At 36.3% G+C, this 24811-nt stretch overlaps 1 protein-coding gene across 1 annotated transcript in view; it reads right to left on the bottom strand.

The window, feature by feature from the left end:
- Positions 1-2271: 2271 nt before the first annotated feature.
- RALYL (RALY RNA binding protein like) overlaps positions 2272-24811 on the bottom strand; it is a gene marked incomplete at its 5' end in the record, with an annotated part of 503194 nt that continues 480654 nt past the window's right edge. Inside the window, one exon of the mRNA XM_079901763.1 lies at positions 2272-2372. Within this exon, the coding sequence (XP_079757889.1) occupies positions 2355-2372 (18 nt within the window). The 3' untranslated portion in view covers positions 2272-2354. The remainder of the gene's footprint in view (positions 2373-24811) is intronic.

The raw sequence follows: 24811 nt of genomic DNA on the forward strand, positions 1-24811 counted from the left end.
TTCCCTTTATGAGACTGATGTTATTGTTAGAAGTATACACTCCCCTTTTCATCTCTTAAAAATCTTCCTTTTCATTTATTAAACTAAACCTTCAGAGATTACAATCCCCAACAATTTATACTTTGTTGATCTGGTGTATATTTTATTCCATCCTTGTCATCAAAAGAAATTCTTAAGCCAGGAATGGGTAATGAATAAAGAGAAAGACCCATGGTTTCATGTTTCAAGGTCTGTGTGGAGAAAATCAGACTCTAATAACAAAGAATTATTTTGGACATCTGAATATTCATTTTATTTTGAGAATAGTTAATGAATACCTGAGAAAGGATAATGCTCTTAATTTATAATAATGCCAGGTTATAAATGCTACACTGTTTATTGACTACTATGAGGACAAATGGCAAGTTTGGAAAAATATCCACATGTGTATTTTCTTAATACACAATACCTGCAACACTTCCTTTTTGGAGCATCAGAATACCCCAGGCATCTATTGGCAGCAAACCAAGAAATCACTCTGTTGATTCTATTCCCTTGTAGAACCGCATACATGTTCTTTGCAGCTTCAGAATTCAATCACAACAGTTACAATTTCTCCAATACCCATTATGGCAAAAACCAGTGTACTACATTGTGTTTTTCACATTCCCTTAAAAAGGAAGCACATTCCTGATACAGACCCCTAGGTTCTAAGTTTAATCCCTAGGTTAAAGTCTTTATCAAATTGCTAAAGACTTTAAATAGGAAAATGCAATATATTTCTTTTCTTTAATAACAGAGTTCTAATTCTTTTTTTTTCAGAAATTTTTTGTGATATTCCTTGTTGGATGAAATTGTATAAGATTTCGTTAGCTTATATTTGAAAGTCATAGAGAAAGAAGATAAATCGCCTTAAAGGAATTAAACTAGAAAAATAAGAGAAAACATACAAAGCTGATTTTAGACCCTCAATTTCTTTGAACAAAGGTGGCTTTAAATCTACACAGTGCTCTTGGTGACGCTAAATGTTTTCTCTCTGCTCTTTAATGAAGAGCTGGCAGTCATTTAGTGCAGAGTTTTAGCTGGGCAGAGCTAAAACTATGTTCAGGTAGTTTTGCTTTCTATCCTGAAATATTTTCTTAAAATTCTATATTTGGAGTAAAAAATATGCCTTCTAGAAATATAAACCATAGAGTGCCTTCTTTCATGGACTGAGGGCCATCTGATTTTCAATTACATGACAAATTAATATGTTTCAGAATACAAGTCATTCCATGAAAAGTTAAGGCATAAAGAACATATAATATGCATATTAAAGTTATGCTACTTTCATTATTGCATTGATTTTGTGGCATTACAACTTACTTAAAAATTCAAACCAGGTATTAAAACTAAGTGCACCCCAAAAGAAAGATACACACGAACTTTGTTTTAAAAGAAACAGTATTTATTAAGAAATTATATGCTGAATTCTCCTACAGTCTGTGAAGATGGTTTCTTCCATTTCCACAGCACAAGACAATGGCTAAGGGCATCTGGAAAACACTTGCAATACCAGGGAATGGAGAGTTCCGAGCAATAGGAGATGAACTGAAGTGATGTATGTACTAATTTGAACTTTTGGATCCAAAGACAAGGCAATCATCCCTGCCAATTTAGTTCTTACCAGTATGGGCATTAAAACCTGTCCATGGGATCTCCTACCCAGACTGAAATATTGGGTAGTAATTGGGTCATTTCAGTTCAGTCGAGCAGAGAATGCTCAATTTAATCATAGGGCAAACCAACAGTCCTTTAGCTATTGAATTACATCTGAAATATTTGCATTATTTATTAATAAAAATGGTGCTTATTGAGGGCAGAAATAAAACTTTTCAAGTATTTTATCCTTATGATCTGAAGTACTTTAAACTATAACTTAAAAATAAATTATAAAAACTAGCATAAAATGCATCTTTTCTTACATGACATTGTTGGAAATAAGTTTTAAGTGTATAATTGCAATATCACCTGACTTTTATATATGACCAAAAGTAAAACATGCTAATCATAAAAATAGCTTTTACAAATATACATTTGTATACGGTGTCTCCCTTACCATTCATAAATGTCCTCCACATTTTAAGACTTAAAAAAAAATGTAATTAGCAAAGGGAAAAAACACATTTACAATCTAAACCATAAAAACCTGACAATTATACAGCTTAGAACATAGAAGAAATGGAATTTCTAAAATTGAACAATACTGTCCATTTTATTTGGGTTTTTATAAATTGAACCAAAGATACTATTATGCAGTAAGAAGCCTCCTTTCATATTTCTGGGTGTTGTCACAGTTTCTTTTCTGCTTTTATGACATCATTCATTACTTCAGATCACTTTATCTGTAGAAACTGAGAAAAGAAAAAAAGTATTTTAAAATATAGAGATTTATATTTCATTGCTGATATCATGCATAAATAAATAAGTTGGAATTTAAGACTTAGGAGAAGGATAAAACAAGTCTTAAGTCTTTAGGACAAATACTTTTGAGAAGCTTAAGTTCTCAGATCCTTTGTTGTATACAACACTAAAATTATTTATATTTATAGCATGATATGATTTTTTAAAATCTAGCTAATTTACTGACTGAGATCAACAATTATTTTTCAACCTGAGTTCTTGTCCAGGTCAGAAGAGAACCACTTGAAGTTCTAGGCTAAGGAAAGAGATTTGGGTTGCTCATGAATCTTTGCTGCCCCTAAAGAGTGAACATAGGATATTTTTCCGCTGGAAAAGGCTTTGAACAGTGCATTCCTAAGCCTTACGTACCTGGGATAAGAGAAAAAGCCAGTACAGGACTCTGATCTGAGTTATACAACCTTGGTTGCAAAAGAAGAAAGCTAGAGGCAGGAAGGACAGTGGAAGACCCATGGTGCAACCATGAGCCAGAAAACACCATATAAGAGTCAAAATTCAATTGGTTGAAGAATTGAATTGAGAAATTGAATATGAATATGAAGATAAAATAATGCAAGTTTATTTAGATTAGTAGAGAAAGGCATTTATTTATCCTAGAATCCTATTAAGTTCAAGGTCTTTCTATTTAAGTAAAAAATATAATGACACCGATTATCCAACAACTTCAAAGGTTTTTTGCAGTTAGATGGGAAACCTATGTGTATGTCTTATGAACCAAAGACAAGCAAATCAGTTTGGATGGGAGTTGCTGCGAGAAGAACATCGTGCATCAGTTATCAATATTGGGGGAGAAGAATACCTTGCAGTGTTCCTGGTTATCAGTCCCAGGGGAGAAATACAAACATTTTTGTCTTTGTATTTTGGTATCAAAGTTGTCAAGGAAAACCTAACACAGTCAAACGTTGGATGGAACGACACTTTACAGCTCTAATAGTGTGTGCTGGTCCCTATAGATAGCGAGTCTCCCTGGCAGTGGATGGAGGGCAATTGGTCTATGACTATCCCTGTTGCTACTGTAGAAGGACCTGGAACCCACTCTCATGGAGTTTGAAATACTAAAAGATGGAGGTGTCCCTGAGGACCACTGATGTACACATTTAAGCAGGACAAAGGAATACTTATTTAGCTTAAAACAGGGAAAGTATTTCCATACAAGGCTGTAAGGCTGACTGCATGGGCTCTTTATTTCTCAGTAAGAAAGTACTCCAGACTCAAGGCCCATTCTTATGTGGCTGAGTGAGGGCTGACAGATCATATGTACAGGCTACCCTTTCCAATAGTTGCTGATTCCTATGAGTAGCCAGAGAATTAGGTAACTTGACCCTTTATTAAAGTTTTGAGTCCTGTGATATAGAGCTTATGAAAAAGACTGATATGGCAGTTGAGGTGGTGAGAGTTGCTCTGGGTGTCTGCAGCTTCAAGTCACATGACCTACCAAGATCACAGTCGAAAGGAACTCAGTGAACCTGGATGGTATTTTCTCTTCCTTCATGGGTGTGTAACTTTCACACTCAAGAATAGATGTACACCTCAATAATTTTAGTTAACTGGATGTCATCTTCCTTAGTGAGTACATGTCTTTTAATTCTAGGAAGATTTAGAGTTGAACATAAAATGTTTACAAAAACAGAAATCAGAGTACTAATATTTTTGTGTTAAGAAATCTGTGAACATTTGGTACTGTAAACCTGTTATTTCAGATAATTTAGTCTATTAATGTGACAGTCTTATGATTTCAGCTTAGAATATGCAATTAAAAATTGAGACATAAGATTGCAGTTTTGTGATCTGAAATCTTACATCCACATCTTATGTTCATGTGTGACATTAGAAAGTCTAAGAAAACTTTAGGCCATCATATTGATACATGTAACTTACTAGATTTTAAGAATTATCTCATTCTCAGAAAGATTTTATTTGTTAAAACAGACAAATGAAGTACTTAAAAACATGATATATAATATGTAAGAGTTTACAAATGTCATTTACCACATTTAATTAACTAATCAGGGACAATCATTTTTCAAAGGACCCTTAGAAGTACTTTTGTAAAACTTGCTCTACTTATAAATATAATCCTACTAATAAATGCCTAACAATTTTGATTAAAAACTTTCATAAATCAAACAACTAAAAATAACAAAATATGTACCCTTAATAGTCTTCTCTCCAGTCAAAGCATTAAAAAAACTTATATACCCAGGAAAGAAAATTTCATGGGTGAGGCCTAAGTACATTTTGATATTTTGATATTCTTTCTTTCTCTCTCTCTCTCTCTCTCACTCACTTTTTGCTTTTCTCCCTCAGTCCCTCTTTCTTTTTCTTCTCCCTCTCTTCTTCCTCATGCAATCTATACTATATCCTTACTGATCCAACATATATGTATTTTTAAAAATGAAAATGTTATTATTTGTGTTCTTTATGTAGTGCCAGGCTGTGTGCATGTATGTGGGAAGAGTAAATTAATCTTTAAAGCACAAAGTCTTGAACTTAATGGTTCAAAGTCAGTGTGCTACTTTTTTGCATGGCGTAAAGGAGACTTTGTACATTTCCTGTATGTGCATACCAAAGATCATCCCTTATCAATGCAAAATGAATACCTTAATAAAGAGAATTAAACTTAGCCTATAGAATGGTACTGACATGCAGACACAAGGCATTGTGGTTTGGGGGTTTTGATGGATAACACCTGTGTGCAGGAAGGAACCGAGGCTCTTTATATGCTTGCATTGCACTCTTTCCTCGAAGGCCTCCATTGATCACATTTTTATTACATATGGAAAATGCTTAAAATGCTGCAGCAGCTGTGTATGTAAAGTTTACTAATCATTGTGTTTCTTCAGGTTAAGTGATGGCAGGTGACATTAATTTAGTATATTCTAACACCATCCTGCTGGTCTCAAAAAAGGTAATGAATGGTTGTTTAGCAATAATCCATTTTGTTAGGAAGAAAAACGCAGCCTGCAGATTTTTTCTGCATATTCCATTACCCCAGTATGATTTCTCCTCAACCCTTCCTTTATTCCTTGATAATAAATGATTACATAAAAATAATTATCCTGGAAAGAAGAAAGGTAGGTTTGGAAATAATTTATTGAAGTCTTACTTCCTTGTCATAAAACTTCAAAGCATTTGCCTATCACTAGTACAAGACAAAAGCTTCATTAACTTTGCACTGTGAAATATGGATACAAGTCATGAATAGAATTCTCCTTATCTAAAAACAACAAAATATATTCACCCTGGGACTTCCCTGGTGGCACAGTGGTTAAGAATCCACCTGCCAATGCAGGGGACACAGGTTCGATCCCTGGTCTGGGAAGAACCCACATGAAGTGGAGCACTAAGCCCATGTGCCACAACTACTGAGTCCACGTGCCACAGCTACTGAAGCCCACGTGCCTAGAGCCCGTGCTCCACAACAAGAGAAGCCACCGCAATAAGAAGTCCACGCACCACAACGAAGAGTAGCCCCCACTCGTCACAACTAGAGAAAGCCCACGCACAGAAACGAAGACCCAACGCAGCCAAAAATAAATAAATTTATATAAAAAAAGAAAAAAATATATATATTCACCCTGCTTTCCATAGAACTTGTAGTCTGAGAAAAGACTAGGTGTTTGCTTCTAAAGGCATGGGAGGAAGGAACAACTATGGCTTTCTTGCTGCTTTTTCTCAAAAAAGACAGCCATTTAAGGAGCTGATTGGTTTAGTATAATGTGAAATTAATTGTGCTTTCCTTCTCTTGACTAGTGGGTAATTTATCTTCTGGCTGTATAGGAGCTTGGATGCTTTTAAAATAAATTCTCCTGATGATGAATTCTTTTTCAAGTCTCAATCTCTCCTATTTCTGAAAAACAACAAAAAAAGCCACTCAAATGGGCTTAGTTTGTATTGAACCAAGCAATTTACTTCTATTTTACAAAGATGAAAAAGATAGTATTAATCTACAGGGAAATCACATTTAATTTTAAACCTTATGCATTAATATATTTGAAATAAAATAAGTACAGGAATATATTGAATAAATACACCTTATTTAGAGTTTTACCAAAAAATCCCCATAATACTTTTAAAGAAATATTCTTTCTTTCATGTCAGAAATGCTTCTGGTTATCTTTTTTCTATTTGAGATTTATAACTAATAAATAAATAGATAATCTATATTTCTAAATAGCATCTACAGAGCAAAAAAGGTAAATGAAAATATGTGGGTAATGCAAGCTATATAACATTTTATGGAAAAGCAAGTCTCATGAACAAGAATAATCTATATTTGTTGTCACCATTAATTATGTTTATTGAGTAATTATTCAGCCATTCACTTTTTATAGACAATGTGAATACATTTGGCTTTTACAAATCCCTTATTACAAATGAGATCTAATTCAATTCAATTCAAATTTCTAAATAACATAAACAAATTTCCAGGAGTGACTGTTCATCATAAATTAAAACTTACCTTCTATTAATAAGCTCTTGGGGCCAAAATTGCATAATACTGTAAGGTGAAAGAATCACATAAGAAAATCTATAATGGAATGAAAACCAAGAGGACAGTAACTCACCAGAATGGTACAAATGAAGGCAGCTGCTCTACTATGTGATTCTTGGAGGCTGATAGTCTCCAATCCTGGTGATAGGGGTAGAGTAGGATAACTAAATAGTCAGTTTAGAAATCCCACTGGGGATTCAAGATAGAAAGGGAATTTTAAGGGAGTTTGGGAGACTGTTATAAGCTAATGACCACTCAAGGAAAGAATCCAGTAACCTAGCAACAATCTACACTACCTTGAAGGAAGACCAGGTACATCCAAGCACCAGACACACTCAAGCCACAACTCCTGATAGTTAAAACACAAGACAATAGATATGGCGTCTGAATCTTGTGACATGAAGTCAGACAGTTAATAGTCCTTGAAGAGTAGCACTTCTGCATGTAGTCAAGTCAGAAATATAGGTGGAAGGGGACATTATACCGAAAGCTGAGATGAATTACCATATTTTATTCATAGTATATGTTACCATCCTTTTGCTAATAATATACATGTGATTTAAATAGCACCACGATAGTCCCAGTTAAACCACATAGGGTCAAAGGAGGAACTAATGATGTAAGCATAGACGTCTGCTCAAGAATGTGGAAGAAGGTGATCTTCTCCCCCTCCCCACTTTTGTTTATGAAAATAAAGTCCTCTCAGTCCTTGAGGCAGAGCCCCTACCACCTGCCCACTTGTATTTCTCACAAGCATCTATGTTAATAAACTCACTCTTTGCTTGCCACTTTGCTTCTCACTGAATTCTTTCTTCACCGACACAAAATAACCTGAGCTTCAGTAAATCCTGACACCAGATGAGCAGTTTCAATTAAAATACAGGGGGGTTGAGTCCCCTCCTAAGTCAGGGATCATGGGTTCAAGTCCCAGTATGAGTTTTGGCTGGTTCGAGTCCCACCTGAAAAGGAGTGCAGTTTCACTAGGGTGATGACCATTTAGGGAAGGAGGGTGTGGAAAACAGAGGAGAAAACAAGAGTGTAGTAACCAGCCAGAAATTTGGAAATAAGATGATCAAATTGTTTTCTGAGACTACAACTTGATGATCAAAACTGAACTGATCAGGGCAGAAAATATGCAATGTCACTTAAGACAGGCTGAAGATTTTAGGGTCTCTGAGACTTGATTAGAACATAAATGAAGATTATTAAATCAGCCAAAGGAAAAAAAATATGTTGATCTGAGAGAGACTTGTTTGACACTGCAAGCACAGAAAACCAGGAAAGTCTCAGAGGGCACTTTGGTTGTGCCATTCAGGGGCTGTCCACAGGAGAAGGTGACCAGACCCTGGAAGTGTACTTGGCCCATAATGACAGGTATATTCCTATTACAGACATGGACACATCAGGCAGACTAAGGACATTCAATTAACACTCTGTTCTAAATCATGCTTTCCAAGTAGATCTTCTGATTACAATTCTGAGCAGCTTGATTTACTGAAGGAGAATGCTCAGGCCAGAGAACATTGGGCTAGCCTCTCTTTCAGTTAGTCTCCCTATAAATGCATAAACAGATCTTCTGGGTTGATTGGCCAGCCTATACCAGATTGGTTAACATTTGTCTGAGGTACTCTTCCTGTCCCAGCCTGCTGACAAAGACGTTCTGGGAACCTGGGAGGCTAGCCCCAGGTTATGGACTGTGGAGGATGGTAATGAGACCTTGTGGATCTGCTTTGCCAGCTGATCTCTCCTGGTTTTACCAATGCTTGCCATGTGCATTTCAAGGTCAGGCAATACTGATAAAGCTACATGACAAGGAATAGAGGATTTCATCAAATATGAGCAATAAGGAATAATTCAAAAAGACACAAGCACCCCAATGTTCATTTCAGTGCTATTTACAATAACCAGGTAATGGAAGCAACCTAAGTGCCCATTGACGGACGAATGGATAAAGAAGATGTGGTACATATATATAGTGGACTGTTAGCCATAAAACGGAAAGGAATTGGGTCATTTGTAGAGATGTGGATGGACCTAGAGACTGTCATACAGAGTGAAGTAAGTCACAAAGAGATAAACAAATGTTGTATATTAACACATATATGTGGAATCTAGAAAAATGGTACAGATGAACCGGTTTACAAGGCAGAAATAGAGACACAGATGTAGAGAACAAACGTATGGACACCAAGGGGGAAAGGGGGGTGGGTGGGATGAATTGGGAGTTTGGGATTGACATATATACACTAATATGTATAAAATAGATAACTAATGAGAGTCTGCTTTATAGCACAGGGAACTCTGCTGTACAGTAGAAACTAACACCACATTGTAAAACAACTATACCCCAATTAAAAAAAATTATCTCCTCCTTCTATAGGTGAAGATATTAAGGCACAGACAAGCTGAGTGACATGTCCAGGTAGTTGGTCGAAGCCTTGACTACTTCTGGGATCCTGACTGCTATCAAGAATTCTTTTCGTTACACTGTTGGTTCTCAAACTTTAGTGGGTCTCAGAATTACTGAGTGGATTTGTTAAACTGAGATTGCTGAATTTCTGTTTTTCTAGTGTTGTGGGCTGAATTTTGTGTCTTCTCCAAATTTGTATGTTGAAATTCTAATGCCCAATGTGATCATATTAGGCTGTAGGGCTTTGGGGAAGTTATTTGATCGTGAGATAGAATCCTCAAAAATTGGATTAGTGTCCTCAGAAAAGAGGTCTCGCAGAGTTTCATCACCCCTTCTGCAATGTGAGGACACAGTGAAAAGACATCAGTCTATGAACTAAGAAGTGGGCTCTCACCAGACACCAAACCAGTCAATGCTGTGATCTTGGACTTCCCAGCCTCCAGAACTGTGAGAAATAAATGTTTGTTGTTGATAAGCCACCCAGTCTGTGGTCTATTGTTATAGTAGCCTGAATAGTCTACGACAACTAGGTCTGAAATGAGGCCCAAGAAATTGCATTTCTTTTAAGGTTGTGAGTGATGCTAATCTGGGCATCCTGCTCTTTGAGAACCACTTTGTTTCACTGTTGAGAGGCGTTCCTTGTGGGCCACTCACATTCCTACATGTCTTGCTGAGTGTGCTAACATCACAAAACTGACTATTCTTTCTCAAAGCCCACTTCTCAGAATTATTTATTTGGCTGGCAATCCTGAGAACTGAGGACCGTACTCAGGAATGTACCACATAGTTCTGCAATAAATCTAGTTTCCCTCTGGACAAAGAACAGGTTTGCTTACTGCTTGCTAGGAAATTAGATCTCCTAAACTCAAGGTCTCTCTCCTGCGATGCATGCAAACTCTACCTGGCCTTCCATCTCTGACTTGGGTCTTGGGTCAAGGAAACCAGTGCAGCTATCCTGATACTTGTACTCTCTTGTTGTGAGTAGCAGAGTCTTTTGTTTCAGGAGTCTTCTGTCTTTTATCAGCATCCGTGGAACTAGGGATGTTTAATTTACTAGCTTGTATAGTTATTTTGGTGGGAGCTCTCTGGCTTCGGTTGTCCTAAATACCATCAAACTTATTTAAGTTGGGTGCAACTTGTGACCCAGTCTGTAGTGCACATTAACTATAGTGATTCTTGGCAAGTTATGACTCCACTGGTCAACTGTCTTCTGGACGTATTACCTGGTCACTCTTACTGCTTCTTTCCTATCTCCATCCCATTTTCTCTCTCCTTACTTATTTTTCCCTCTGATTCCTAACAGTTCAGTTTTATAATCCACACCCATTATTCTGCCCTTATTCCCATGTCTTTATCTTATTCTCCATCTCTCTCTCATGACCAAGAGACAAAACCCTAGCTATTTATACTATATTGGATCACAAATATCCAAATCATTAGAGTTTGTTATTCCATAACCAAATGGAAAGATGTGAAAACTGGGAAAATCAGTCATTTTCTATAGCATCATTGAATATACTACATAAGTAATGTTCAGATGTTTGGTGTCCTTTCATAAAATGAAGGAAAATACAAAACAATATTATAAAACCATCATAAAAGTAAAAGGAAAAAGAAAACAAAACTAATGTTAATTTAACTTTATTTACCAAATTCAAATAAATTGTGTTCTTACAAATATTATAAAGTGATTGCTAAACTTTTGACATTCACGTTTTAGTTTATGACATTGATTGTATAGATACAATATAAAGAGTTTTCAATATTGAACTGAAAATAGCGTGCTAATGTAAAATTACAATTAGAAATGTCATATTCTTTATGGATATTTGGTTTGGGACATGGCTTACTATACATGATTAAAAAATATTTTCAGAGTTAATTACATCATTTTTGTATATAATTGCTACTATCTCTAACAAATACATTAGTGCAGTAATAGTCTTTACATCTAGACACACAGATAATTTGTATTTCTGGAGTACATTTCATTTAACTGAAATAACAAGTAATATTCAAATAAAAGGGGAATAGTATCTTCTCTTTTGGGTTCATTATAGGAACAATTTGTTTAGTGTGGTAAAGTGCAACAATGTCAGAAGGCATACATTGTCCTCTCTATTGTCACTCCAGAAGCATTAGCAAGTCAGAGTAACAGAGGAGTTAAGCAGGTTACCTAGGATTGTAGAATGATCTTGTCTAACCTCCCAACCAAAGCAACAGGGCTTTCCATTGCTGGTGGGAACATAGTTTTGCCTTGACTAGCTTAGAGGGGTACAGAACTCTTTACCTCACAAGGAATCTTGCTCCATTTGTAGATAATAGTGGTTAGAAGAGAATTTGCTTCGTTGACTCTAAATCTGCTAATTGGCTGAACTATATATTGAGACAAACCTAGAGTGTGGTGACAAATCAGACAGACAGAATTTGAGAGGAATAGAAGTACCAGGAGATTCCCGTCTATGGGACATGGATCCAGGTCATTTCTCCAAAGGTAGTAAGGGAGAGGAAGGCAGAGACCAACTCCAGGGGAAGGTGAACGGTATCAGACAGAACATTAGAGCAGGAATCTGAAGAATAAGATTTTCTTGTTTTGATTCATTTATTCACTTATATTTTGGGACCCCATTTGTTCCCAGGAATAAGGAAGGATCCAGTTGTTAGAATAAACCTAGAGAAACTAATAAGTTTACAGTAAGAGAGACCACAAGAATGTCTTACAGTCTGAAGCATCTGAATTACTTAGCTAAGACTCCCTTGATTTGCCCCAGGTAGAGATTGGGTTTGGGCTATTCTTAGAATCTGGGACTGGGTTAACACTGTGGGTATGGACCACAAGCATCATAATAACTTTTATTTGTATAGTGTGTGAACGTTTATAAAACACTTTATACATATATTCCCATTTGAGTTTTATGAGAAACCATTGAGGTAGGGTGTTGGGAAGAATCATCCTTATATCAGTCACAAATCCTTGGATCAGGCAGTGAGTGTCTTGACTAAATCAAACCCAGTCTGCTTTATTTAAGACCAGTGACTTCTCTAATATTCTGTTCTGTCTAGATGTGAGAACAGTAAGCAGGTAGACTGGGCACATCGTTAATTTTAGCACAGGTGATCTCAACTGAGATGTGAAAATACACTGGTGCTCCTATGATGAGTGGGACAAAAGAGATGGAATTACTGGGAAAGTACTAGGATTTGCATATAACCTCCCACCTGCCTTTCTCTGGATTTTTTTTTTAAAGTCCTGTCTTGAATTAATTCAAAATCATTTAAATTAAAAACTTGCTTTAGGTATCTGTCTAAAGGAGAGCACAAAATCCTAACCACTAGACCACCAGGGAACTTAGGCCTCTGTCTAAAGGAGACTTTTTATGTTGTAAAAATACACTTGATTAAGAAAAAAGAACATTTAACTTCAGAGTAAAATTATCTAATGTGGGTTACAAGTTTTATTATTTAAAAAGTCTGTGTAAAAATTTAATTGTTTACTACTGAAAAATAATTGCTAAATTATATGATTTACCAGAGCTTGAATGTTCTGTTATACAAAGTATTAAAACATTTCTCTTAATTTTTTCCAGACTGTTCCCTGATACTTTCTGAAGATAATTATAATTGTGTTTTGAGTGTTTTGGGCTCACTGACAATCATATTTGAGTAGCTGAATTGATAAATTATAGTAATTTTATTTGGCACATAACTTGTATTTGATCATACATTGATTTCTGATTTCTCATGCTAATTATACAGTGTCTAACAACCATTAGCTACTCCCAGGGCTGGTAAAGATAATGATAATTTTAGGATAATACTCCAAATTGCTTAAGTTAATTCCAGTGTTAGAAGCCAAATGCTGATTAACGCTAAGATTATTATGAACTTTGAAATTTTACACATTTTACTGTTTTCTACAGTTCTTTGGGTAGTTAGTTTTGATACCACAAGAAGAAATATTTTTAAAATTACTTTATAGATAACTGAAAATGTGATTTAGAATTGATTGGTTTAGAGGCTGAATTTTAAAAGCCATTGGAAATTGTATAGTTAATTCATGACTATTCAGAATATCTGGGGGAAGATTTTCATGGTTATTTAACAATTCTCATTTAATTTAATTAAATTTACTGTATACACCTGTCAAAGAATTAGAAAATAAAATAGCTTCAATTTCAAAATTGAGCAAAATTAATCTGAGAGAGCAAGTGAAATGAAAGAAATAATTATGTTATTATTGTAATAATAAAGCCTTGTTTTATCAGTATATTCGAGAAATACAGTTAATTAAAAAAAAAACTTAAGCTTTGGAATATTATCAGAATACTCTTAACACTCAAATTATGTTGGATGTAATAAAATCCTGAATGACTCAGAGAGATTTCAGAGTCATAGTGCCTTGGATTATTATGATTGTAAAAATTTCCCAGAATTGTAACATGTAGAAGGAATTGGATATTGGACTTTGTCATATCCACTGCTAGTTAGTTTTTGAAATAGGCTTGGGATACCAGCTCACTTACCTCTGTTTTCCTTTTTATATTACAAGAGAATGTAGAATTTAGAAATAGTATCAGTTATATGATCATTCTGATGTGGATAAAGATAAATAAGAGCTGGGAGCATTTTAATTCAATAAATTGATGAAATAATTTAACATAAGCTGAGTTCTCTCTTAGAAAATTTCTGTGAGCAAATCTTTCCCCAAATCAGAAAACAAACTTTTATTTGAAAATATTTTTCCTTTATAATTAGATTCCTCTAGGAAGTCATATTTTATAGACCTGAACAGAATGCTGTATCATCACCTGTTTATCAGATTTGACTTTGCAAATCCACAGAAGACTCAAGATCAACCATTAAACTGTGTTGTGTGCTAAAGAGAAAGGGCACTGTGTCTGCCTGTCTTTCTGTTGTTATCACCTACCCCTGGAGTTTTATTGCTGCATAAACGCTGTGTGGTATTACTTGGCCCATAAATATAATATCTCCTACATTTGCAATGTACATCTGAAATGATAAATGAGTTCTGCAGCATTTTACAAACACTCATCTTAATGAAGAAAAGTCTGAGGCACAAGGAAAGAAAGTCACCTGCCCAGGGTCTAATTGGAGGTGGTAAAAAAATCCAGTCCAGAATCACATTAAGTTGCCCTTACTTGAAGGCTAAATTAAAATAAATACTTGATTTAAAATAACCATCACAGAATAGATGCCCATGTCTGAATGTAGGCAATGACATGCTCTCTGCACAAACCTTCCTCTAAAAAATGTGCGTACTTGGTGGGAGGTGCTGGGGAAATAATGGTGTAGGTGAAATTTTAGACAGAATGTCCCCAAGGATTTTGTTGGTTTGTTCGGGTCTCAGGAGCTACATTTTGCCTAATGGAGTTTTGGGAGATGAGTGCTGGGAAGCCGATAGGGAAGGCACTTATGACATGATTTTGCAAATTCTCTATTTTGCTGCTAACAATATAGGTGAGTAAAAGAACACAGGAGACTGGCTTCTGAGTCACAAAGAAGAATTACAAATATTTACTTATCAGCACATAGCCTTACTACACTTTAAATAAATTTTATTTTAGGGGGTGATGGACAACGTTATTTTGTAACTGGACTTCTATCTCATTTTTTTCTTCTTATAGCACTATCAATGCTTACATACCTATAAAGCAATAATAATAGCTAACAGTTATTGAATATTTTAGTGTGATCATCTCATTGGCTGAACCCATTTGAGCTACGAAAAGGAATAAACAATTTTATCAGAAGAAAATATATCATAAGAAAATACCATACCTCACATAGGGAAAAATTCAATTATATGGGTAAATTTTTTCAACCTAATTTATTTCCAGATATAGTTACTCGATTAATGTTTACAGAGATAGTTCAAAGGAAAATGTCTTTTGCTTTTAGCATCAGTATTTATGGATATAAAATGTGGCCCCAAAGATTAGAAAATGAAACGTATCTTACATTTTAAAACCTTATAAAATTCTAGGTAAAATTTGAGAATAACTGGTTTCACAGTTATTACTTTTCATATACATACTATGATATTTCAAACTCTTTCTATTCATATTAAAGTTTTCTTTGTAGTAAAGGTTAAGACAAAAATTTTTAAGAGATGATATTGAATATTTTTTACAGGAGCAAAAATTGTTTATTCTTAGCACACAGATAAAATCCAGAAGAATAAGGTGCACTCAAGGTATTTAAATGGAGAAGCTATCCACATGATTAAAAAGACATATCAAATTTTATAAAATTTGGCATACTTTTCTAATGTGAACTAACAAGTCAATCTGCATACAAAATTTCTGCCAATTTCAAGTAGAAAACTGCAAGGCAGATGACTGCAGGAGGGTGATGGCCAATCAGAATGTCATTCAGTCATCATCGCATCAAGCGTGAAGTGCAGGGCAGCACGACTGAGCTCCACGTTTGCAGAATGGTAAACAAACTGCTAAAGGTGTCCAAGACGTTGTTAGGTGGGAAGATGCATGAAAAACATTGACTTGCATCGTGAGAAAATTGTCCCTCTCAGTGTTCTTCCAGTTCTGATTGCATTAAAGAGAAAGTTTCTGCTCATGCTTGTTCTGACATTTCTCTATTACAGTCTATGATATTTTTTAATGAGAGAGAGAGAGAGAGAGAGAGAGAGAGAAGCAGGAACACAAGATTTTTCAACATATAAAAAAAACAAGCTAAATTTAAAAAATGTTTTGTCTTTTCATTACATTTATTTAAAATATATTTCTTACTTATGAAAAAGGATAACATGGTTTTTCATTTACTGGAATGGACTAAAGTTTAGTTTTAAAGATACATTTATTTTAAATTTAAAAAGATAAGACAATTTAATTTAAAAAATTAAAATACTACCAATGGTTTTATGGCAAAAATCATAAGAGTACAGAACAGATTAAAATCAATAAAATCTGTGAACAGTAATCCATGAAAATATCTAAGGTCACTGGAATCTTACAGACCCTGGTGGAATCTTGATTCTGCCTTTATTATCGAGATGACCTTTGGGAAGTTACTTAACATCTCTAAAATCAAATTACTCATAAAATACCTTCTCCCTAAAGTTATTTTAGAAAATAGATGAAATGATGTATATAAAAAACTCATTATTATTCCTGGAAGAAAGTAAAATATATTGTTTCCTTTTCGTCCTTTTATTTTTTGACTTGGAATGAAATAAAAATCTCTGTGTGTGTGTGTGTGTGTATGTGTGTGTGTATGTGCATGTATATATTATATCACACTTTTTCAGCTTTCTGCCTTTTTAAAGATAAGCTATTTTTCTACATTTTTGAAACAACTAAGCCCCAAAGATTTCACACCTTGTCCAATTCGCACAGCTTTAAATGACAGCTATAGATGTTACTTCCAGTAGACCACAGGCTAGCAAAGTTTGCTTTTAGGAAATGTTACTGAACATTATTAAAATGTATTCCTAAAAATGTGGCAAGATAGAAAATATCAAAAATGCACAAGGTATCCAGAATACTTAGCAGGTTCCAGTTGATTAGAATTCTTATCACACTTCCAAAGCCCTGAACTTTCATTTTATCTCAGGCTACCCTGGAGCTTGTGATTTTTCTATATTCAGAATCATCCTGGAGACAGTGAAGGTTTGTCAGGGAACATTCTGAGGTAGAGTAGGGCTGATAGTGTGGGCTGGTTTGCATCTGTGAGAGTTTTATTCATGGGAAACAGCCAAACATAGCCCCCTACTGCTTTGATGATGAAGACACATAGTGTGGGAGTGGGTGGTGGGGTGGGGGAAGGGGATGGGGGGGTGGGAGGGTGTGAACTGAAGACGCCCCTTTGCATTTGAAATGCTGCCTGGATAAAAATTTCATATCATTGCAGGAAAATAGATTCAGGGGTTAAGTTTCAGAATATGGGGCAAAGATTATAAAAGGTTGGCACTGTTTAGACAATTTCTTTTCCACTGTGATCCTGTCTGTTGAACTATGAATACAATTGAAACAAGCCATATTTTTCCTTTCTTTCAATTTCTGATTTAATGAAAAGCTTTCATAACTTTTCCCATTTCTTCTTCTGTCACAGATTATTAGAGTCAGTGTAGCTTGAACAGGCATAACATTGGTTCCATCAGAAATACTGCTGTAATGACTTTCTTAGCTTGCTCAAGTACAAGTTTTTTGCATTGATATTTATCAAATGATCAGTCATTTAACTACTTTTAAAATATTTATTCTGAAGTTTTTGAAGTTCACCACACTCAATGTTTTAAAAACTAACAGTAAAAAATCAGTAAAGTTCTATGTATATAACAGTAATGGATCAATTATATTTGGAACATTAAAAATTTCAAGGGAGGAGATTCAAGACTGTGGAAGAGTAAGATGTGGAGATCACCTTCCTCCCCACAAATACATCAGAAATACATCTACATGTGGAACAACTCCTACAGAACACCTACTGAACGCTGGCAGAAGACCTCAGACTTCCCAAAAGGCAAGAAACTCCCCCACGTACCTGGGTAGGGCAAAAGAAAAAAGAAGAAAAAACAGAGACAAAAGAATAGGGATGGAACCTGCACCAGTGAGAGAGAGCTGTGAAGGCGTAAAAGTTTCCACACACTAGGAAGCCCCTTTACGGGCGGAGAAGGTGGGTGGTGGAGGAGGGGGAGATTCGAAGCCATGGAGGAGAGCACAGCAACAGGAGTGTGGAGGGCAAAGGGGAGAGATTCCCACACAGAGGAATTCACCAGCCCAAGATGCTTGTCTGCTGGGGGCTGGGAGCTGAGGCTCAGGCTTCGGAGGTCAGATCCCAGGGAGAGGATTGGGGTTGGCTGCGTGAACACAGTCTGAAGGGGGATAGTGAGCCACAGCTAGCCGGAGGGAGTCTGAGAAAAGGTGTGAAGCAGCCGAAGAGGCAAGAGACTTTTTCTTGCCTCTTTGCTTCATGGTGCACAAGGAGAGGGGATAAAGAGCGCCACTTAAAGAAGCTCTAGAGACGGGTGCGAGCAGCAGCTATCAGCGAAGACCCCAGAGACGGGCATGAGATGCTAAGGCTGCTGGTGCAGCCACCAAGAAGCCTGTGTGAAAGCACAGGTCACTGTCCACACCTCCCCTCCTGGGAGCCTGTGCAGCCCACCACTGCCAGGGTCCAGTGATACAGGGAAAGCTTCCCTGGGAGAACACATGGCACACCTCAGGCTGGTGTAACGTCACTCTGGCCTCTGCCACCCCGCACTCCATACCCCTCCTTACCCCCGGCCTGAGTGAGCCAGAGCCCCCTAAGCAGCTGCTCCTTTAACCCTGTCCTGTCTGAAGGAAGAACAGATGCCCTCAGGTGACCTACACAGAGAGGCGGGGCCAAATCCAAAGCTGAACCCCAGGAGCTGTGCGAACAAAGAAGAGAAAGGGAAATTTCTCCCAGCAGCCTCAGGAGCAGTGCATTAAATCTCCACAATCAACTCATGTACCCTGCATCTGTGGAATACATGAGTAGACATGGAATCATACCAAATTGAGGAGGTGGACTTGGGGAGCAACGATATATATATTTTTTTCTTTTTCACTTTTTGTGAGTGTATGCTTCTCTGTGTGATTTTGTCTGCATAGTTTTGCTTTTACCATTTGTCCTATGGTTCTGTCTGTCTGTATTTTTTTGGGTTTCTTTGTTTTTAGCATAGTTTTTAGTGCTAGCTATAATTGGTGGATTTGTTTTTTGGTATGGTTGCATTCTTCTTTCTTTTTATTCTATTACTTAAAAAAATTATTTAATAATTATTTTTTACTTAAATAATATTTTATTTTATCTTCTTCTTTCCTTCTTTTTTCTTTTCCCTTTTATTCTGAGCCGTGTGGATGACAGGCTCTTGGTGCTCCAGCCAGGCATCAGGGCTGTGCCTCTGAGGTGGGAGAGCCAAGTTCAGGACATTGGTCCACAAGAGACCCCCAGTTCCACATAATATCAAATGGCAAAAATCTCCCAGAGATCTCCATCTCAAATCCAAGACCCAGCCCCGCTCAATGAACAGCAAGTGACAGAGCTGGACACCCTGTGCCAAACAACTAGAAAGACAGGAACACAACCCCACCCATTACCAGAAAGGCAGCATAAAATCATAAGGCCACAGACACCCCAAAACACACCACCAGACGTGGTCCTGCCCAACAGAAAGACAAGATCCAGGCTTATCCACCAGAACACAGCCACTAGTCCCCTACACCAGGAAGCCTACACAACCCACTGAAAAAACCTTAGCCACTGGGGGCAGACAAAAACAACAAGAACTACAAATGTGCAGCCTGCGAAAAGCAGACTCCAAACACAGTAAGTTAAGCAAAATGAGAAGACAGAGAAACACACAGCAGATGAAGGAACAAGGTAAAAACCCACCAGACCTAACAACTGAAGAGGAAATAGGCAGTTGACCTGAAAAAGAACTCAGAATAATGATAGTAAAGATATACAAAATCTTGGAGATAGAATGGAGAAAATACACGAAACGTTTAACAAGGACCTAGAAGAACTAAAGACAAAACAAATAGTGATGAACAACACAATAAATGAAATTTAAAATTCTCTAGAAGGGATCAATAGCAGAATAACAGAGCCAGAAAACGGATAAGTGACCTGGAAGATAAAAGAGTGGAAATAACTACTGCACAATAAAAATAATAAAGAATGAAAAGAATTGAGGACATTGTCAGAGACCTCTGGAAAAACATTAAACACAGCAGTATTTGCATTATAGGGGTCACAGAAGAAGAAGAGAAAAAGAAAGGGACTGAGAAAATGTTTGAAGTTATTATAGCTGAAAATTACCCTAATATGGGAAAGGAAATAGTTAATCAAGTCCAGGAAGCACAGAGAATCCCATACAGAATAAATCCAAGGAGAAACAGGCTAAGACACATATTAATCAAAATATCAAAAATTAAACACAGAGAAAAAAAATTAAACCAGAAAGGGAAAAACAACAAATAACACATAAGGGAATCCCCATAAGTTTAACAGCTGATCTTTCAGCAGAAATTCTTCAAGCCAGAAGAGAGTGGCAGGGCATATTTAAGTGATGAAGGGAAAAACCTACAACCAAGATTAATCTACCCAGCAAGGATCTCTTCAGATTTGATGGATAAATTAAAACCCTTACAGACAAGCAATAGCTAAGAGAATTCAGCACCACCAAACCAGCTTTACAACAAGTGCTAAAGGAACTTCTCTAGGCAGGAAACACAAGAGAAGGAAAAGACCTACAATAACAAACTGAAAAAAATTAAGAAAATGGTAATAGGAAAAAACATATCACTAATTACCTTAAATGTAAATGGATTAAATGCTCCAACGAAAAGACGTAGACTGGTTGAATGGATACAAAAACAAGACCTGTATATATGCTGTCTACAAGAGACCCACTTCAGACCTAGGGACACATACAGATTGAAAGTGAGGGGATGGAAAAAGATATTCCATGCAAATGAAAATCAAAAGAAAGCTGGAGTAGCAAGTCTCATGTCAGACAAAATAGACTTAAAAAATAAAGAGTATTACAAGAGACAAAGAAGGACACTACATAATGATCAAGGGATCAATCCAAGAAAAAGATATAAGAATTGAAAATATTTATGTACCCAACATAGGAGCACCTCAATATATAAGGCAAGTACTAAGAGCCATAAGGGGAAATCAACAGAAAAACAATCATACTAGGGGACTTTAACACCCCACTTTCATCAATGGACAGATCACCCAAAATGAAAATAAATAAAGAAACACAAGTTTTAAATGATAAATTAAACAACATGGACTTAATTGATATCTATAGGACATTCCATCCAAAAACAACAGAATAAACTTTCTTCTCAAGTGCTCATGGAACATTCTCCAGGATGGATCATATCTTGACTCACAAATCAACCCTTGGTAAATGTAAGAAAATTTAAATCATATCAGGTATCTTTTCTGACCACAACACTATGAGAGTAGATATCAGTTACAGGAAAAAATCCAGAAAAACTACAAACACATGGAGGCTAAACAATACAATACTAATAACCAAGAGATCACTGGAGAAATCAAACAGGAAATCAAAAATACCTAGAAACAAATAACAATGAAAACACAACGACCCAAAACCTGTGGGATACAGCAAAAGCAGTTCTCTGAGGGAATTTTATAGCAATACAATCCTACCTTAAGAAACAAGAAACATCTCAATTAATAAACCTTACCTTACACCTAAAACAATTAGAGAAAAAGAACAAAAATACCCCAAGTTAGAAGAAGGAAAGAACTCATAAAGATCAGATAAAATATAAATGAAGAAGAAATGAAGGAAAAAATAGCAAAGATCAATAAAACTATAAGATGACTAACTCTTTGAGAAGATAAACAAAACTGATAAACCATTAGCCAGACTCATCAACAAAAACAGGGAGAAGGGCTTCCCTGGTGGTGCAGTGGTTGAGAGTCCGCCTGCCAAGGCAGGGGGACACTGGTTCGTGCCCCGCTCCGGGAGGATCCCATATGTCGCGGAGCGGCTGGGCCCGTGGGCTATGGCTGCTGGGCCTGCGCGTCCGTACGCAGCGGGGGAGGCCACAACAGTGAGAGGCCCGCGTACCGCAAAAAAAAAAAAAAAAAAAAAAAAAAAAAAAAACCAGGGAGAAGTCTCAAGTCAACAGAATTAGAAATGAAAAATGAGAAGTAACAACTGACACTCCAGAAATACTAAGGATCATGAGAGATTACTACAAGCAACTATATGCCAATAAAATGGACAACCTGGAAGAAATGGACAAATTCATAGAAATGCACAACCTTCCGAGACTGAACCAGGAAGAAATAGCAACTATGAACAGACCAATCGAAACTGTGATTAAAAATCTTCCAACAAAGCCCATGGCCAGATGTCTTCAGAGGTGAATTCTATCAAATATTTAGAGAAGAAATAACACCTATACTTCTCAAGTTCTTCCAAAATAGAGCAGAGGGAGGACCACACCCAAACTCATTCGACAAGGCCGCCATCACACTGACACCAAAACTAGACAAAGATGTCACAAAGAAAGAAAAATACAGGCCAATAACACTGATGAACATGGATGCAAAAATGCTTAACAAAATACTAGCAAAAAGAGTCCAACAGCCCATTAAAAGGATCATTCACCATGATCAAGTGAGGTTTATTCCAGGAATGCAAGGATTCTTCAATATATGCAAATAAATCAATGTGATACACTTTATTAACAAATTGAAGGAGAAAAACCATATGATCATCTCAATAGATGCAGAGAAAGCTTTCAACAATATTCAACACGCATTTATGATAAAAAAAAGCATCCAGAAAATAGGCATAGAGTGAACTTTCCTCAACATAATAAAGGCCATATATGACAAACTCACAGCCAACCTCATCCTGAATGGTGACAAATTGAAACCATTTCCACAAAGATCAGGAACAAGACAAGGTTACCCACTCTCACCATTATTATTCAAGATAGTTTTGGAAGTTTTAGCCACAGCAATCAGAGAAGAAAAAGAAATGAAAGGAATCCAAATTGAAAAAGAAGAAGTAAAGCTGTCACTGTTTGCAGATGACATGATATTGTACACAGAGAATCCTAAAGATGCTACCAGAAAAATACTAGAGCTAATCAATGAATTTGGTAAAGTAGCAGGGTACAAAATTAGTGCACAGAAATCTCTTGCATTCCTATACAGTAATGATGAAAAATCCAAAACTGAAATTAAGGAAACACTTCTATTTACCACTGCAACAAAAATAATAAAATATCTAGGAATACACCTACCTAAGTAGACAAAAGAACTGTATGCAGTAAACTATAAGACACTGATGAAAGAAATTAAAGATGATACAAAGATATGGAGAGATATACCATGTTCTTGGATTGGAAGAGTCAACATTGTGAAAATGACTCTACTACCCAAAACAATCTACAGATTCAATGCAATCCCTATCAAGCTACCACTGGCATTTTTCACAGAACTAGAACAAAATATTTCACAATTTGTATGGAAACACAAAAGACCCCAAATAGCCAAAGCAATCTTGAGAAAGAAAAACGGAGCTGGAGGAATCAGGCTCCCTGACCTCAGACTATACTACAAATCTTCAGTAATCAAGACAGTATGGTACTGGCACAAAAACAGAAATATAGATCAATAGAAGAAGATAGAAAGCCCAGAGATAAATCCATGCACTCATGGTAACCTTATCTTTGGTAAAAGAGGCAAGAATATACAGTGGAGAAAAGACAGCCTCCTCAATAAGTGGTGCTGGAGAAACTGGACAGCTACATGTAAGAGAATGAAATTAGAACACTCCCTAACACCATACACAAAAATCAACTTAAAATGGATTAGAGACCTAAATGTAAGACCAGACACTATAAAACTCCTAGAGGAAAATATAGGAAGAATACTCTTTGACATAAATCACAGAAAGATCTTTTTTGATCCACCTGCTAGAGTAATGGAAATGAAAACAAAAATAAACCAATGGGACCTAATTAATGTTAAAAGATTTTGCACACAAAGGAAACTAAAAGCAAGATGAAAAGACAACCCTCAGAATGGGAGAAAATATTAGTAAATGATTCAACGGACAAAGGATTAATCTCCAAAATATATAAACAGCTCATGCAGCTCAATATCAAAAAATCCAACAACCCAATCCAAAAATGGACAGAAGACCTAAATAGACATTTCTCCAAAGAAAATATACAGATGGCCAAGAAGCATAAGAAAAGCTGCTCAACATAACTAATTATTAGAGAAATGCAAATCAAAACTAAAATGAGGTATCACCTGACAGCCGTTAGAATGGGCATCATCAGAATATCTACAAACAACAAATGCTGGGGAGGGTGTGGAGAAAAGGGAACCCTCTTGCACTGTTGGTGGGAATATAAATTGATACAGCCACTATGGAGAACAGTATGGAGGTTCCTTAAAAAACTGAAAATAGAATTACCATATGACCCAGCAATCCCACCACTGGGCATATACCTAGGGAAAAGCATATTTCAAAAAGACACATGCACCTTAATGTTCATTGCAGCACTATTTACAATAGGCAGCACATGGAAGCAACCTAAATGCCAATCAACAGATGAATGGATAAAGATGTTGTGGTACATATATACAATGGAATATTACTCAGCCATAAAAAGGAATGAAATTGGGTCATTTGTAGAGATGTGGATAGATCTAGAGACTGTCATACAGAGTGAAGTAAGTCAGAAAGAGAAAAGCAAATCTCGTATATTAATGCATATCTGTGGAATGGAGAAAAATGGTACACATGTACCAGGTTTGCAGGGCAGAAAATGAGACACAGATGCAGAGAAGAAACATATGGACACCAAGGGGGGAGAGTGGTGGGGGGCCAGTGGCAGTGTGATGAACTGGGAGATTGGGATTAACATGTATCCACTGATGTGTATAAA

This window comes from Stenella coeruleoalba, assembly GCF_951394435.1.
Source record: "Stenella coeruleoalba genome assembly, chromosome: 17".
Taxonomy (NCBI): domain Eukaryota; kingdom Metazoa; phylum Chordata; class Mammalia; order Artiodactyla; family Delphinidae; genus Stenella; species Stenella coeruleoalba.